Source organism: Nannizzia gypsea, genomic scaffold (genome assembly GCF_000150975.2).
Source record: "Nannizzia gypsea CBS 118893 supercont1.4 genomic scaffold, whole genome shotgun sequence".
Classification (NCBI taxonomy): Eukaryota; Fungi; Ascomycota; class Eurotiomycetes; order Onygenales; family Arthrodermataceae; genus Nannizzia; species Nannizzia gypsea.
The window spans coordinates 605872-621566 of NW_003345198.1; the positions used below are offsets into that span (position 1 = coordinate 605872).

General features: G+C 47.5%; 6 protein-coding genes across 6 annotated transcripts; 5 read left to right on the top strand and 1 right to left on the bottom strand.

Annotated features, from left to right (window-relative positions):
* Positions 1–785: 785 nt before the first annotated feature.
* MGYG_04870 (hypothetical protein) lies at positions 786–2198 on the top strand (the record flags this gene model as incomplete). Its single annotated transcript, XM_003172235.1, has 1 exon — positions 786–2198. The coding sequence occupies one exon, from the start codon at positions 786–788 to the stop codon at positions 2196–2198; it is 1413 nt and encodes a 470-aa protein (XP_003172283.1).
* A 1423-nt stretch (positions 2199–3621) lies between these two features.
* Positions 3622–5626, top strand: MGYG_04871 (phenol 2-monooxygenase; the record flags this gene model as incomplete). Its single annotated transcript, XM_003172236.1, has 3 exons — positions 3622–4266; positions 4334–4627; positions 4697–5626. The coding sequence occupies 3 exons, from the start codon at positions 3622–3624 to the stop codon at positions 5624–5626; spliced, it is 1869 nt and encodes a 622-aa protein (XP_003172284.1).
* Positions 5627–6141: 515 nt separating this feature from the next.
* MGYG_04872 (DUF866 domain-containing protein) lies at positions 6142–7302 on the top strand (the record flags this gene model as incomplete). Its single annotated transcript, XM_003172237.1, has 5 exons — positions 6142–6176; positions 6390–6504; positions 6770–6835; positions 6975–7103; positions 7159–7302. The coding sequence occupies 5 exons, from the start codon at positions 6142–6144 to the stop codon at positions 7300–7302; spliced, it is 489 nt and encodes a 162-aa protein (XP_003172285.1).
* A 318-nt stretch (positions 7303–7620) lies between these two features.
* On the top strand, positions 7621–8332 carry MGYG_04873 (hypothetical protein). The gene is made up of 4 exons (XM_003172238.1): positions 7621–7659; positions 7737–7774; positions 8013–8168; positions 8232–8332. Exons 1-4 carry the CDS (start codon positions 7654–7656, stop codon positions 8302–8304), a joined length of 273 nt encoding a protein of 90 aa, XP_003172286.1. The 5' UTR covers positions 7621–7653; the 3' UTR covers positions 8305–8332.
* A 5222-nt stretch (positions 8333–13554) lies between these two features.
* Positions 13555–13966, top strand: MGYG_04875 (hypothetical protein; the record flags this gene model as incomplete). The annotated part of the gene is made up of 3 exons (XM_003172239.1): positions 13555–13659; positions 13716–13778; positions 13847–13966. The coding sequence occupies 3 exons, from the start codon at positions 13555–13557 to the stop codon at positions 13964–13966; spliced, it is 288 nt and encodes a 95-aa protein (XP_003172287.1).
* Positions 13967–14562: 596 nt separating this feature from the next.
* MGYG_04876 (GTP-binding protein RHO1) lies at positions 14563–15542 on the bottom strand (the record flags this gene model as incomplete). The annotated part of the gene is made up of 3 exons (XM_003172240.1): positions 14563–14892; positions 14972–15175; positions 15237–15542. 3 exons carry the CDS (start codon positions 15540–15542, stop codon positions 14563–14565), a joined length of 840 nt encoding a protein of 279 aa, XP_003172288.1.
* Between the last annotated feature and the right edge of the window lie 153 nt (positions 15543–15695).

The following is a 15695-nucleotide window of genomic DNA, read 5'->3' on the forward strand; positions in this document are numbered from 1 at the left end:
AAACGGAACTTCAGGACCTCAGGGACCAAGTGGAGGCCTTACATCGGGATCTAGGCTGCCAATCTGGTATCATTACCGACCTAAGGCGGGAGAGGGATAGCCTGCTAGCCCAGGTCCAGAGCCTACAAGCTACACTGGATTCGCGTGTTTCTATAGGGGAAGGTATTACTATGGCTTGAAGACGTAAAGATTTTATTATCGTTACTAGGAGGCAGAGGGAGCTTCGAGAGCTAAGGAATGAAATTGAGGATTTGCGTGAGGAGCTATTGTTTAAAAGGGGTCTTAATATTGAGCTTAATAACGGTATAAGGGGTAACTAACTACTTCCTTCGTGTGGTCGCGTTTTTCTCTCTGCCCCGGGAGTAGCGAGCTCCTGCTAGGACTTATTATATGGTGTTATGTGATATATCATTAATATGTATCTTGATTTTATACCTAGAGCTAAAAAGAATATAACCAACTACTACACACTTTTAACAAGTTCAAGCCCTTCTCAATAGCCTGAGCTATCCTTGATAATTCACCCCTAAAGCCTTAGGTACGCAAGGCTTTGCCAGGGAGCATTTTGAACCATCCAATCCTTGTAATTTGGACCTCAGTGACCAGCTTATTACCACCGATCCCTGACCAGCATCCTTTTGTAAAGAAGAGTTTTTAGTCAGATTTCAATATTTTAATTCTAAGATAAATTACAGGATTTGGTTACCTTCGGTAACTAGCTAGCCGTGATTATTTAGCTTTTTATTTAACACGTCGAAGCTAAGATTTGTTGAAGTACTGAGAAAATGACGGACTCTACACAGCAGGATAGCGAGCAAGAAGAGAAGAATGAGGGAGAAGAGGAGGAGATGAGGGACGAGGAAGCGCAAGAAGAGGAAGAGGCAGAGTTTGACCCCTCCATCTGCGCAAACCTATACAACCGCCTCATTCGCACCGGATTTCATGGCAGCAATCGAGAGCAGAAGGGCGACTATTTTCGAACCAACTGGTTTGAAGTATGGCAGGCGGATCCAAAAGTTTCCAAATGCCGTGAACGATTTCAGCAGCCTATGGTTGAGTTTCTCGAACAGATTGAGATTGTGATAGAGAGTAATGGTTCGGCCCCTATTGAGGATATATTAACATACCATCTCCAATCAATACCTTCACCGACCGCTGTCGATGATGACTACGGGCTGGGAGGACCGCAGAACGATGGTATTGACTGCATCTGTCTGTTCCGGGGCAACTTTGGCGCCATTTCACATCGACTGGGTGTGATTATGGACCTGGCCGATCTCAGCGTTCGATACCTTCCCAGCTTCTTTGACTACCAGAGGCCCGCGGATGATTATGGAGGCTGGTATACGCTGCAGGACTTCCTAACCAAGCTTAATTCTATCGTTGAGGTCGGAAAATATGTGCCTGTTCCCTGCGATCAGAAAGTCCAATCTGGACAGCAGCCGTCCATTGCGGGGTGGAAGGCCATACCCTGGACCGATTCTATTCTTGACGAGACCCTTAATGCATGGGAAGACCTGATTGATACTATCGCTACACGTCTTCCAGACCAGAATTCTCAACAAGATTATACCCAGCATCAAACGGAACCATTAGCTAGCGAGGACAATATACCTCCCTCTATATGTGGGTTTACTCGTGCATTCCTACTTCGCGCATCTAAGCCTCCATTTAAATATATCGCTCCTGGGTTATTAGTCTATAATTATAACACCCCGCCAATTCCTAGGAAAAGGGATAGGGACGGATATATTTTATATAATACACAATACAAGGAGCTATATGGCGAAGTTTACCATGATCCTATTATTCTGTTTCCTATGGAGGAGTCAGCCACAGAAGAGCTTGCTGGGCTCTGGATCCTTCCCGAGGAGGATTGGGCAGATACTATCCGCCTAGTTCTTCCGTATGAGCTAAAAATCTTTCCCTCAGGGGCTTATAAACCATTAAGTGGCCAACCAACTCGTACCGCTTTATTCCAGGGCCCATTATGTCCATTCTTCGGAGACCATCGTACGAGTCTAGAGACTCTACTCACATTTTGGAGGTCGTTGGTAGAGGAAGGAGTCTGGACAGTTGGTGCTGATGGTATCGAGGGAGGGAAAGAGTTTTACCAACAGGCAGAGTATGCAGAAAATCGCGACTGGTTTGATGTTGGAGATTGCGTCGATTTCCCACTTCCTGCTGAAATTAGTTAGACACCTGTGACTATAACATGTTGGCTTTCATTTCCCTGGGGGTTAGGGCTTTATTATCATTCTTCGTTATGCTCTTAGTTATGCAGTCAGAAACTTGATAGTCTAATACTTTGCCATAGATATGAGGCTGTGACGTACCTAGATAGTTACGTAGTTACAGATCGCTTAACTAGTGATGTTTATGCAGGCCGAGCGGCTTCCCCCTGACAGTTCCAGGGGCTAGACTCGATTGCCCATACATGCACCACCACTCTTTAGAAGATATTACGAGCCTGGCAAGTTGGGCCTTTGATGCCGATGATGCCACGGCCTTTGAATCTGCCGCAGACTGTAGTTATCCAGCTACCTTCCACAGGCTTGATGTCAAACTGCACGATCAACACCATGCAGGACCGGGCCGAATTAGAACATATTCGGAGGATTTCTTCGCACAAGGGCAACGGGCCTGAACGTCTGCTAGATCAACGGTCAACGCGTTGCTGTAAGTCTCATCTCAAATCTTTCCGAGTAGTCTGGGGCGAGAGGATATCAAAAAAAACTATATCGCCCAGAAAGAATAGGCGGTATTAGACCTCATGTCACACTTGCCCATGAGGGTAGGATGCATGGCAGCAATTATTTGGTGTCCAATTCCCAGATCCGCACTAGGTGAAAGCAAATCCTCACCACTACCGATCCTCATGTTTACTTCCTTCTGGAAGGAGTCGCGAAAGACAGCGATAAAATATCGAAAAACTTTCCGTACTAGTCAACTAGCTGGTCCGTTAACTAACTAGTACGACCTGACTATGTAAGGTAGTTCGCGAGTTGCAATAGATGAAGCCCCGGACCGTTCGTTAGTTACATAGAGCCGACTCGCTCTGTAACTAAGCATCTCGGGTCCACCACGATCAAGAGAAAGAAGTCTTTTGGCGATCCGATAACTTTTACCGGAACTTCCCAGGATTTTGCTTTTTCTTAGCTTCCATGGCGTGGTCTCATTCTTCAGGCCAGTCAATATCCCGGCTCTTCAAGCAACAACTGCAAGGTTGGCAGGGGGGCGTATCTTCAGGATAGACCAGACCTCGGAAGGATCCAGTTGTCGTTTGCCTGCAAACCCCCGTGCCCCTTTTGCTCATATCAAAGCTGCGCTGGGTTCTCCGAGCCCTCCTTATGGTGGAACCTGACTGCAATTCAGTTCTCGTACAGACTGGAAAATCGGGCATCATGCCCGACTGCGAATAGAGCCCAGAGTGAACATAGCCGACTCACATATTGGGCTTGTACTCCGCTACCTTAACCCTGACATTTAAGTTCGGTGTTTTTCTCTTCTGTCGTATCTAACGGTTTTATTCAGACATTTCACTGATATCCTTACATTGCCAATTACCGCGGGTGTTCTGATTTGCTGGAGCAACTTACTCATCTGCCAATACACACAAAAATGAGAGAAGAAGTCTATGATATCGTCATTGTTGGTGCTGGGCCATTTGGACTCTTCTTGTCACTCTGCTTATCCCGATGGGGCTACAATGTGAAGCACATTGATAACCGAGATGTGCCCACCAGGACAGGCAGAGCAGATGGGATCCAGCCTCGGTCGGTCGAGATATTACGGAATCTGGGAGTAAAGAAGCAATTGGTGGCCCACACATCTGCGAGGCTTTACAATGTTGCATTTTGGGACCCTGACCCCAACAGTGAGGGCATACATCGGACCAGCAACTGGCCTAGTTGCCCACCAACCATAGGCGCGAGATACCCGTTTACCCTCACAATACATCAGGGTATAATCGAAAGGGTCTTCCTGGACGAGATGTCAAAGTGTGGTACTATCGTGGAGCGGCCGAGCACCATAGTTGGGTTCCTACATGATAAGGAGAACTCCACGTACCCTGTATCAGTTACCCTAAAGAGCCTTGATACAAACGTCGAACGAACTGTACGAACAAAATATTTAATTGGAGGCGAAGGCACTCGGAGCTTTATCAGGGAACAGCTGGGGATAAAAATGCAGCGAAAGGGGCCCATCTCAGCGGTATGGGCTGTTATGGACGGGGTGGTCCGCACCAATTTCCCCGATATCAGGGTACGTATTTGAGATCCTAGTGGTATGTAGCCACAGCGTCATGCCTATTGACTGACTTATTGAGTAGAAAAAATGCACTATTCATTCTCATAGTGGTTCAGTGATGGTGATACCAAGAGAAAACAATTTGGTCCGCCTGTATACCCAAATTTCTTCCCCTGATGACCCTGACTGGGATCCGAAGCGGACAGCTACCATCCAACAAGCGCAAGACTCTATCATAAAGGCCCTCAAGCCATACGACATCACCTGGGATATGGTAGACTGGTATTCCACCTACCCGATCGGCCAAGGTTTAGCAGATTCGTATAGTTTAGATCAGCGTATATTCATCGGGGGAGATGCATGCCATACTCACAGTGTAGGTTATCCCCCAATAACCCTGATTTTGACGCCATCGATATAACTGTCTAACTGATCTCCTCACCAGCCGAAAGCCGGCCAAGGCATGAATGCCGGTTTTCACGATGCTTTGAATCTAGCATGGAAGATTCATGCTGTTGAGGCTGGATTTGCCGATCGCTCGATCCTGGAATCTTATGAAGCGGAAAGAAGATACATTGCCCAGCAACTGCTTGGTTTCGATGCCAAGTACACAAAGCTATTTTCCCAGAGATTATCTTCCAAGGACCCTAGCCTACCCGAGAGCAAGGAATTTACCAAATTACACAAAGCTGCTGCAGAGTTCACAAGTGGCTATGGCATCGTATACCCGCCGAATGTCTTTAACTGGCATCCGAATCACCGAGCCAAGTCACCTCTTTTTATCTCGGATGGCACGATACTGACGCCTGGCCGTTGCTTCCCGCCAGCTACGGTTACTCGTCTAGCTGATTCTAATCCTGTGCATCTGGAACACGAGATTCCGATGAACGGGTCTTTTCGGATATTGATCTTCGCTGGGAGCCTTGACAAGTCTAGAACCGCCCTGGCTGACTTTTGCCGATATATTGAGGAACCTTCCAGCTTCTATGCTTTATTTGCGACGCCCGAGCTCTGCCCAGATCCATACTTTGAGAAGCATAATCCGCATTCAAGATTCTTCACTATTGCGGCCGTATTCATGGAAGAAAAGGACAATGTCGACATTTCTACACTGCCGCGACTCCTCAAAGCTTACCACCACCATATTTATGCCGATGACCTCGTTCATAAGAGTGCCGCTCAACCGATCGGCTCGATTCATAAAAAGTTGGGCTTTGACACCGACAGACCCGGTGTTGTAGTCATACGCCCAGATGGACACGTTGCCTGTATTCTCAGGCTAGAAGAAGGAACCGGAACTATTGATGCATTGAATAAGTATTTTGGCACATTTACCTCAAAGATAACCCGCGAACTAACGATTTCACGACTATGATTAATTTTCGGCTATGTTATCGTTAGACCACAGCATGGCAGGCTTTTGCCTCTATCATGATTGTTAGCAGCTTACGCTTTTTTAGACCGGTTTCCTCTGAATGTATATCATGACTGTTTAAAACCTACCCTAGAATGAAAAGTTTTATAATTTATTTCTACATCTTGCCAATGCCATAGCTTCGTAGATCGTAGATCTAGATAGCGCCCCGTTTACTGCCTCGATGATCGAAAGACTCCAGAAAATTTGACAAGTTGACGCCAAAAATTGAACATAAAATTCTACTATTAATATCATTCATCTTTGAGAGGCTGAGAAGCCTCATGGGAATCGGGAGGGATCGGAGCTCAACGGTGGTTAGTTATATCGAGATTTACAGTTGACAACGAAATAAAACAAAAATAACGAGCAACTAGTTATTATTTATTGAAAACTAGCCAAACCTTCAACATTCAAGCATTCATCAGCTCAGCCCAACACTTGACAGCACAGAACAACAGCCAGAAATCAACAAAATGTTTACGCTTGCGCTCTCTGCCCAGACATCAGGGTATGTTCGTCTTTCAGGCACTTGGAGATGGAAGAAGCGGCGTTGCAGGGCATCATCAAGTTCACCCCCGCGGCATTTGCCCCTCCTTATCAAAAAATATGTCAAAACACTCCCAACAGCTGCATTTCCTGTGACATTTTGATTACTTCTAGAGTCGCGAGGCGGCGCTACTAGGCGAGCATGCATGAATAACTGATACATCTGAGTGCATAGGGTTACTGATATCCGCCCACAAGATACCCTCGAAGATCCATATTACTATACCTTCATGGTGCAGTGTACGTCTTGCCGTGAAATACACCCAAACTGGGTGAACATCAGCCGATTCGTATGTATACCCGCTTCTCCTGTGCCCAAATTGCCCAGTAATCTTGTTCTTCCTTCCCATAAGCCACAAGTGGAATGAATTGGTGGTGAGAAGGGCTTAAGTTCTGTGGACGCTTTTATGATGCAGCCAGGCGATCAGATTTCGCCTAAATGTGAAGATGTATTTCACTTCGCCACATATAACCTGTCTACTGTTTCCACGGCGGCTCCTGTATTCGTCAGGTTTCATCGTCGTCTGATCGACTTCCGTGCTGACTGGTTTGTAGGAGACGCATGAGGTTCCGGGAGGCCGGGGAGAGGCAAACTTCGTCTGGAAATGCAAGCTCTGCAAGGTGAGTGGATGATCAGGTTTGCGTAATTGCACACCAATATACCCCCTATATACCGGCTGTGTGGTCGAGGCAAGAGAGCATACGCAATATGCTACTATCTTACCGGATAAGGGTTGACTTGATGTGCTTGTAACTACAGAGGACCCATTCGGCCAGCATCACCACCGAGCCAATGGCGTTTGATGAGTCAAAGGACTCGAAGGGCAAAGGCCAGAAGATCATCGAGTTTGACTGCCGTGGTCTAGAATTCACGGAGTTCAAGGCAGATGTAAGATCTTCACTGTCAAAGCTACAAGTACCTCTTGCTGACTCGCAGTACCCAGGGGAAATGGGAGGCCAAAGGCACAGAGTCTGGAACCAAATTCAGTGACATCAGCCTGGAGGAGGGTGAATGGTATGATTTCGACGAGAAGCAGGGCGAGGAGGTCAGCATCACGGAGATTAGCTGGGAGATCCGTCGAGCTTGAAACTGTCACTGTCAACTACGAGCACAGCCTTTAGTTATTTAATGTACTGATGTTTGTATTTCTACATTCTTTCTTTTTATGTAGAAAAGCGTCGCTGTTTTAACAGTTAGCTTTGGGTCGAAGAGTGTCTTACATAAGCTTATTAAAGCAGCACTAGAACCAACCCAAAAAATCTCAAAGTCAAAGATCGCGAAAGTTGAAGCTCGAAGAGAAAGCAATTTCAAGGCGAAGACAGAGAGACAGCAGAAAGAAGACGGTCGGGTGTTTAGTTACAGGGATTGTACTCTCTTGCTGTTGCCGTTGCGATTACAGTCTGGTGAAGAAAAGGCGTGCTTAATTGGATTCCGCAAAATGAGTGTAAGTCCCTGCTCACCTGCTCGCATGGATCGTGTGGAATGGATAGAGCAAGTCACTAACAACGGTTGAATGAACAGTTCGTTCCTCTCAACCCTCGGCCTATGCTGCAGTCCTTGTACGTGATTATCTTAGCTTGAGTCGCCTCCCCGCTTATAACTACCTGGCTACTCTGCCTGGAAATTATCTAATGCGCCTCACCGGTTCCATATCCACATTGCTTTATCACCAGCTGATATGACCGTCGGGCTTATATCTGCGATGGCCAGCTGCTGGTGCCAGTGATATACCCATGAGATACATAGGGATGAGGATGCTGGTGTTGATTCTACAAGCTAATACTTGTCTGACGTTAGGATTAATGAGGACATCGTCGTTCGCCTAAAATGGGGCCAAACGGAGTACAAAGGCCGACTTGTCAGTGTTGATTCATACATGAACATCCAGCTATCACAAACCGAAGAGTTTATCGATGGGAAGAACACCGGCACTCTAGGCGAGGTGCTTATACGGTATGCAGATAACTAAACATTTTGCATGGGCCTAGACCCGTCGCTAATACCTTCGTGCTGCAGATGCAACAATGTCCTCTGGATAGGAAACGCAAAGGGAGTGGAAGACAAGGACGTCCAGATGGGGGATTCTTGATGATGAACCTGTCTTCACCTTTTACCTCGTCGTGGGGGCCGTTCTTTGGGCGAACACCACCGGATCTCAACCGTTTATTATCAATTTCTTATCTATCTTATCTATTCCTTGCAGTGGAATGGCGAATGGAGTTTCCGAATTGAATTGAAATACAAAGAACGCACTGCCGCATCCAAGAATGAACAAACACAAAACCCTTATATTACGCGATATCCATCCTTCAATCACCGGTGAAATGGGTGGCAGCCTAGCTGCAGGAGTCAAAAGGACGGATGCGGCGGCAGAACCTTGGAAGAAACGCCCGTAGCAGGCGAAATGGACGAAATTTACCGGCTGATGGGCTCTTTATCATGGTCATGCTTCCCCGTGGACAGGTATAAGCACGCATGGCATTGCGTGTCAGCGATATCAGCATCCCGTTGACTTCCACCATGCCTTGCACTTGTCCGTCTGTTACACTGCGTCCTACGTACATGCTTCGGGATAATCAGATCAAGATAAAGAAAAGTTATATTGCTGCCTTGGAAGCCAAAACGCTCGTTCGGCCCTGGCGGGTTGGTAAGAGTTACACGACCATGAGGCGAACACAGCCAGGTTCTACAGCCACAGGTGACACCAACCACTTCGTATGACAACTTGAAGAGTAAGCCAGATTTATAAGGATCTCGCTTGAAAACACCATCCATCAGTAATGTAAGCTTGGTAATATGTAAGTGTTCCGGTGTAGAGGCTGAAGGCTGGTTCCTGATATATCGCTTTACGTCATCCTTGGTCAGTCGCTGCCTGCTGGTGTTAAAAATAGCTGTATGGCGTAAGTTCGCCTTCTCGAAAAAACCGCAACGGACATGAATGATATCGACGCCGCCACTCTCGGACTTGGGGACGATGCTTACAAGCGCTCGCCGCAGCCCAGTGCCGGTATCGTGTGCATATTTCGACAACAGGTAAGCGTGCATGGCATGGTCGGCATGATAATCGGACGAGTGAGTGGGCTTTGGCGGGTGGAAGGACGCACAGTGACGTTTATCCCAGCCTTACCGAATGGCTATGGACTAATGACCTTAACGGTAATAGGATGCCCTCCCACCCCCATCTGTACGCGCATGTGTACATCTATTTCCAAGATCCTGGCCCCCAGGACGGTGTAAAGCGCAGCGGCCTGGTCAAGCATAGTCAGACTTGCGCACAACTCCCGTTCGGCCTCCGGTGGGATCCTTGACGCCAGAGAGCCAAACGCACATACATCATAGGATGAGCGACGGATGACACCAGTCAAAGTCGTCGCGATATCAAGCTTCTTGCCAGCATGAGTCCGTTTAGAAACGGGCGTTAAGCAGCTGCCAATAATGGGCGATGGGATGCATTTTGGATCTCAGAGTAGATCTATATATACACCGGATGGAGTAAACAGTACACCGATGCATGAATCAGCATGAAAAAAATAACAAGGACGCCTTGACGTTTCTATATTGGTATCATTCTACGTGTTACAGACAGGCCTGGAGACAGGGCAAAGGCATGGTTGCTTTTTCATTTGCCATGTCTGTATGTTTACTTGTTCTCCAGGTCTCCAGTTAACCGCCACAGATCCCCTAAGATGAAGTGGGATGATTGGGCTTCCGTCACGCAACCCGCAGAAGAAGATACATCAACTCATGCAGTTCTTCGGGTTTTGGAGGTGTTTCGTCTTTCGGGCCAGGGATTTTGCATGAAGAAGTCAATCGATCGAGCACGGCGGGAAGTGATACTGAGTACGTTTCAGCATATACTTCAGATGCACCACACATCCAAAGTAACTGAGCAATGAACACTCAACCTTCAACAACACCAAGCAAGGGGCCATGGAAAAGGATAATTCATACTTTTCCTCATGCTTACTCGACGGCCCATTCCCCCTCCCCCTTTCTTCTCCCCACCTAGGACTGCTGTCAGGTCAAAATCGCTCACTGCGGCGTGTGACCCGATCAGCGGCTTTGCAGTAACCAAAGCAAGGCAAGATAGGAAGCAGAAGAAGAGTCGGAAAGAGGAGACAGAGGCAGCCCTTTCACGCTGGTGGTGCGCCACATACGTCTTTGCTCAGAGGGGTACGAGAGCGTGTGAGAGGCCCGTCCGAAACTCACGAGGGACAGACCTTTCTTTTTCCTCCTTTGCTTCTTCTCGTCCTCTCTTAGGGGGATAGAATGAGTAATAAGGCAGCGCAGTGGGGGGATCCGAACGACATCCTGCCCATACGAAAGAGATGCGTCTCAGGCATCAGAGTGGTTTGGTCGACGGAAAACTAACCGTCCTATCCTCAGAGAGAGCAGGGATATAACGGAGAAAAATGAGGATCCCTCGGCCAGCACTGCTGCTAATAGCAGACCCCAGAAAAAAAAGGAACTGGTGTGCAGCGGTAGCGTGAGAGCATCTGCATGGATAGGCGGATGGTCAACGGCACCACTTTTTTGCTTTTCTCCCCCATAAGCATCCGTCCAAACGCTCACAAGGATGATTTCAAAAAAAGAGAACAGCCAACGAAGGAAGGCACTTGCAAGGAGGCAGATACATACATAAGCATCTTACTGATGGCCCATAACCCGTCCTTGCTTTCCGTCGAACAAGCTCAACACAAACAACAATAATTAGAAATACACAAAAGATATATTTATCAGCCCGTCGACTCGCCCAGCTACGGTATCCATATTTTATACCTTCGACTTTTTTTCGCCGTTCAACAAGCAACAACATCAAGAAGTCGAAGAAGCGATCATTTAGGGTTTTTGCTCTGCTTGCGCAAAGAATCCACTTCTACGGAGTATAAGTATACATTCGGCGGTTCGGGCAACTCGTAAGTCTGTCTGGCCGTCCGTCTGTCCCTGTGGAGCGTCGCTGCCAGCAACAACGTTGTGAATTATTTTATTTACGTACGGAGTACTGACGGATCAGGGGGGCTTGCAAAAAAAAGGTTTCTAGTTTAAAATATTTATTATTTAACTAGCAAACCCGTCCAGAGGGACGACCTCAGGAGAACTACTTATTGCCTCCCAGTCGCTCCTTTTCGACCTTCTAGACACTTTCGCCCATCCCATCTGGCTGATATACTTCTACCTACTTCTGCTTCTACTTGAACGTCAACGTCTGCCGTTACCGTCTATACATCAGCATTATCAGCACCAAGCATTGCCGTCTACCATTGATACACTAAAGACACTGGTCTAAACACTCGCTGCTCGCGTGCTCAACAAGCACAACTACCACCACAACATCTCGAATTATATATACGAACGATCTCACTTCGTTACAAGAAACAAAACAACAACCGGCACTCTTTACAATGCCGTTCACATCACGATTCGTGGAGCTGCTGGACTCAGACGGCCACCACCACGTATCCGAAGACGACGTCCGACTGGAGGAGATACTGGCTGAGTGCGAGCGACGAAGCAGCTCACGAGCATCAACATCTTCATCTTCTCTATCCTCTACCTCCTCCTCATCATCCAGCAAGGAACACATCGCCATCAGCTCTGTAAAGCAACCGAGTCGCAAGCTGAGCACTCGAGACAAACTACGACGAATCTCCTACTTTGCACCGAAATGATGCATGTCTTCTTCTCTCGACCCTGACTCTTGACTCTCCCGACTACTTCACGATCCCATGAATGTGTCTATCGAACGACTCATCGTTTTAACGACTCTCCTTTTTCTTCTACCGGCGGTTTTCTTCTAATAAAAGCCTATCCGTCCCCTTCATGTTTTCGCTGCCCTTATGATCATTCCCTTCGGTCTACTTCCCGTCTGCCATGTGCGATATGACGGGAACACCGCATGCTTCCACGGCTCCTACATAACTTCCTCTCCTTCCCGAACCTACATGCCTACCTACACATACAAATTGTAATATCAACTTTTTTTCAGACCGAGATACCCCCTTTTGAACACTTACATTTTTCTGTTCTTCCAGTTTACCTTGAATGTACTTCTCTTCTCTTCCCTCCACACACACACACACACACACACACACACACTTATTCTTAGGTAGTGCTAAAAACGCTTCGGAAATTACCATCTTCCACATGGTCCACCACCCATTCTAGCCATCGTGCCGTCTCTCTCTCCCTCCCCGCCGAACTATTAGATTCTTAACTTCTCGACCCGCGTGCATCTGACTCACTAAGGCCTTACTTACTCTTCGTCTCTTCTTTTCTTCTTTTTCCTTCCCCACGGCAAAAGACAGACAGACAGGCAAACAGATAGATAGACAGACGGCAAGCGGCAACAAATCAGTCATCTGACATGAAATTGAATTCCCACCGTCTTTTAGTGTTTCCCAAGCGCTGGGCCTCAGCAACCCTCCATCATGGGCTGGCGAGACCGCACATGTGTTACTCTTAGTCCCTTTTCCCCACAGACCGAAAGAAAAGAAAGAAAGAAAAAAGTAGAGCAAAGCACGCGGGCTGGTGTCCTGCACTTAGTTAGCGACCTCCATCGAGAACAGACTGCCGTTCGTTCGTTCGTGTTCTGAAATTGCCCCTCGGGGGATTGCGACTAGTTGGGTTCTAGCCAGAAAAAGGGGCTCCCTTTGGTCAGCGACGTTCGGTCTGAGCCTGTAGTTAAGGATCACTTATTAAGACCGGTCTTGGGTCTTGGGATGTTTCTGGCTTTCTTCCAATCGCCGCCCCCGGAAGTCTCTAAGACAGCCCATGGCAATAGTCGGACGTTGATATAGCATATCACTTCTAGAATCGACGGTCAGCGAAATGCAAGACAGTCAGGCTGATTTGCTTACTTGCTTGTCTCGTTGATCTCTCCACTTTGTTCCGAAGATGCTGGTTCGATGGTGCGTTCCTGATCCATCCACCAGAGTTGATCTGCTGTTCCATCCGTATCCTTGTCTTCGTTTTCTTCGTTTTCTTCGTTTCTTCTCCTTTTTCACGAGCCGGACAGAAACCGAGGGTTACTTAGTAATTGTGATTATGTAAGAGACCCCTGGACGCACATTCAGGGATGCGAAAAAGGAGAATACGCGAGGTTGTGTGGTGAAAAGGTGAAGTTGGGATGGCCATTATTGCAGTGGTGGGATGTTAAGAGTGTAGGTACGGAGTACCTAGGTAAGTAATAGATGCAGGTGTAGATGTAGATGTAGATGTAGATGTAGGTTGGTGAAGAAGTCGTAGACGGACAAACGGAGACAAGACAAAATGATTGTTTACAGTCAACATCAACATCAACATCACCAACATAGCAGAAGTAAAGAGATAGACAGAGAAGATGTCGACGAGGCCGCTGTCTTCTCACCAGAGATCAACGTCAAATGCGCCGGCGCCTACGTACTTTGAAGAGCAGCGAGCAGAGCTCCTACGGGAGATATCACTGGTACGTGGATGTCCAATAGACAAAATGACGCCAGCCAGCTGACAGTGGCATGATAGAGCCTCGAAGGAGTGCTGCAGAACATCAACAAATTCAACCGGAACCTGGAGAGCATCATCACGGTAACGGCTGCCGAGTCTTAATTGATTAAGTGGGTGTATACCCGGCTAATAACAAATGGCTTGGACAGGTCGGGAACGAGATGAGTTCCGTCGAAGGGCTATGGTCGCAGTTTGAAGGCGTGATGGGTCGTGGTGAAGAGCAGGGCAACCAAGAAGTCAAAGAAGAGGAAGACAGGGACAGACAGTGATGAATGATTCATTTGATGATATTTACGCCTGAAGAAGTTTGGACATCGAAGTTGATTACTTCTAGCATACAGATACCGTACCGCCAGCTAAGATAGACAGAAGACAAGACAAAAATGGATAGGAAAACGAACACCTTTTACCAGCAATGCATATTCCCCCGAGGGTCAAATTGGATCCCGTAGACATGAATAATAGGAAAAGGACATGAGGAAATAAGGGAAACTCTGGAAGTGTATGATGAAAGGAGCAATAAGGGCAGACAAGATAGGGGCAGAGGAAAGAACAGAAAAAGATATAAAATAAAAAAAAAAACAGACGAAGCCGCCTTAGAGATAAGATAGACAGTAAGAAAGATAAAAGATGGTCAAAAAGGAAGTGTGTCAAAAAGAAAAAAGAGCGAGAACAACAAACAGGCAAACACGACTTGGACATGGATCTCGTCTACCGTCATGTCATACATAAAAAGTCGTAGAAAGGAGCGTCATTCAAGGGTTAAAGGCAAAGGCAAGTGGTAAAGCACAGAGAGAGTTTAAAAAAAAGAAAGAGGTTTAAAAGGAAGATGCCAGCATCAACAACAAAGTGTGAAGAAATTCCTTTAAAGAATCTTGCAGCTTCTCTTCTTCACCTTCTTCCCGCCTTTACCTCTCGATGAGTCCTTTGAGGTCCAGGCGCTCTCCTCGATGCCGATGACGGTGTTGACGGCAAGCTCAAACACCTCGTCGACACCGATCATCTGTTTACTGCTGCACTCGACATATGTGGCACCCATGCGTTCTGCAACGGTCTGGCCCTGCTGTGGAGTGACGGGGGTGAGACCCTGGGCCTTGAGGAAGTCGATGCAGGTACGGTTTGAGCGTAGGTCTGACTTGAGGCCCACGAGTATGAGGGGGGTTGTTGGGCAGAAATGCAGCACTTCAGGGTACCACTGTTTCAGTTAGTTGACAATTTTTTTTCTTTTTTAGAAATGAAAGCGGAGGTTGAGGGGAGATGAGAGAGGAGCATACCTTGTCCATGACATTTTCTAGCGAGACGGGGCAGTCAATAGCAAAGCAGACGAAGAGGAGGTCTGTCTCTGGGTAGGATAAGGGGCGTAGCCTGTCGTATTCTTCCTGTCCTGCGGTATCCCATAGAGCCAGCTCGACGCCCTTGCCTGACGGTTTATGTATGGTGTGAGAGATGTAGTTCTCAAACACCGTCGGCACGTATTTCTACCCTGGATCAGCATCTCTGTTTTGTTATGCAGAAAGGTAGATAGATAGATAGGCCTACCTCCGGGAAGTAACCCTGGGAGTAGCTGATAAGGAGACAGGTCTTGCCGCACCCACCGTCCCCCACGACCACGAACTTCTTCGAGTACGACGGCGGCACTGTGACGGAGGTGCCCTGCGAGAGCTGCGAGGCCTGCCCCGACGAGACGCTCAGGTCTGTGTTGATGGTGCCGTTGCTGACTCTGGTACTCTGGCTGCGCAGCGGCTTGCGTCGTGGGGATAGAGGGGGAGTCTTCTCGCTGAGCACGGACGAGTGACGCCGTATATGGCTGTGTCCATATCGTTCTTCAAAGGTGTGAACCGACATTTCGTCTATCTATCTGCCTGTCTCTGCGTAGGAGGTTGCGTCTTGGTGTTGATGTTGATGCTGAGTGTTGACTGCTGAGTGTTTGGTGGTGGTTGTGGTGATGACGATGATGGATGAGTATCAGGCCGAGATAAACAGCGAACGAGTTACACG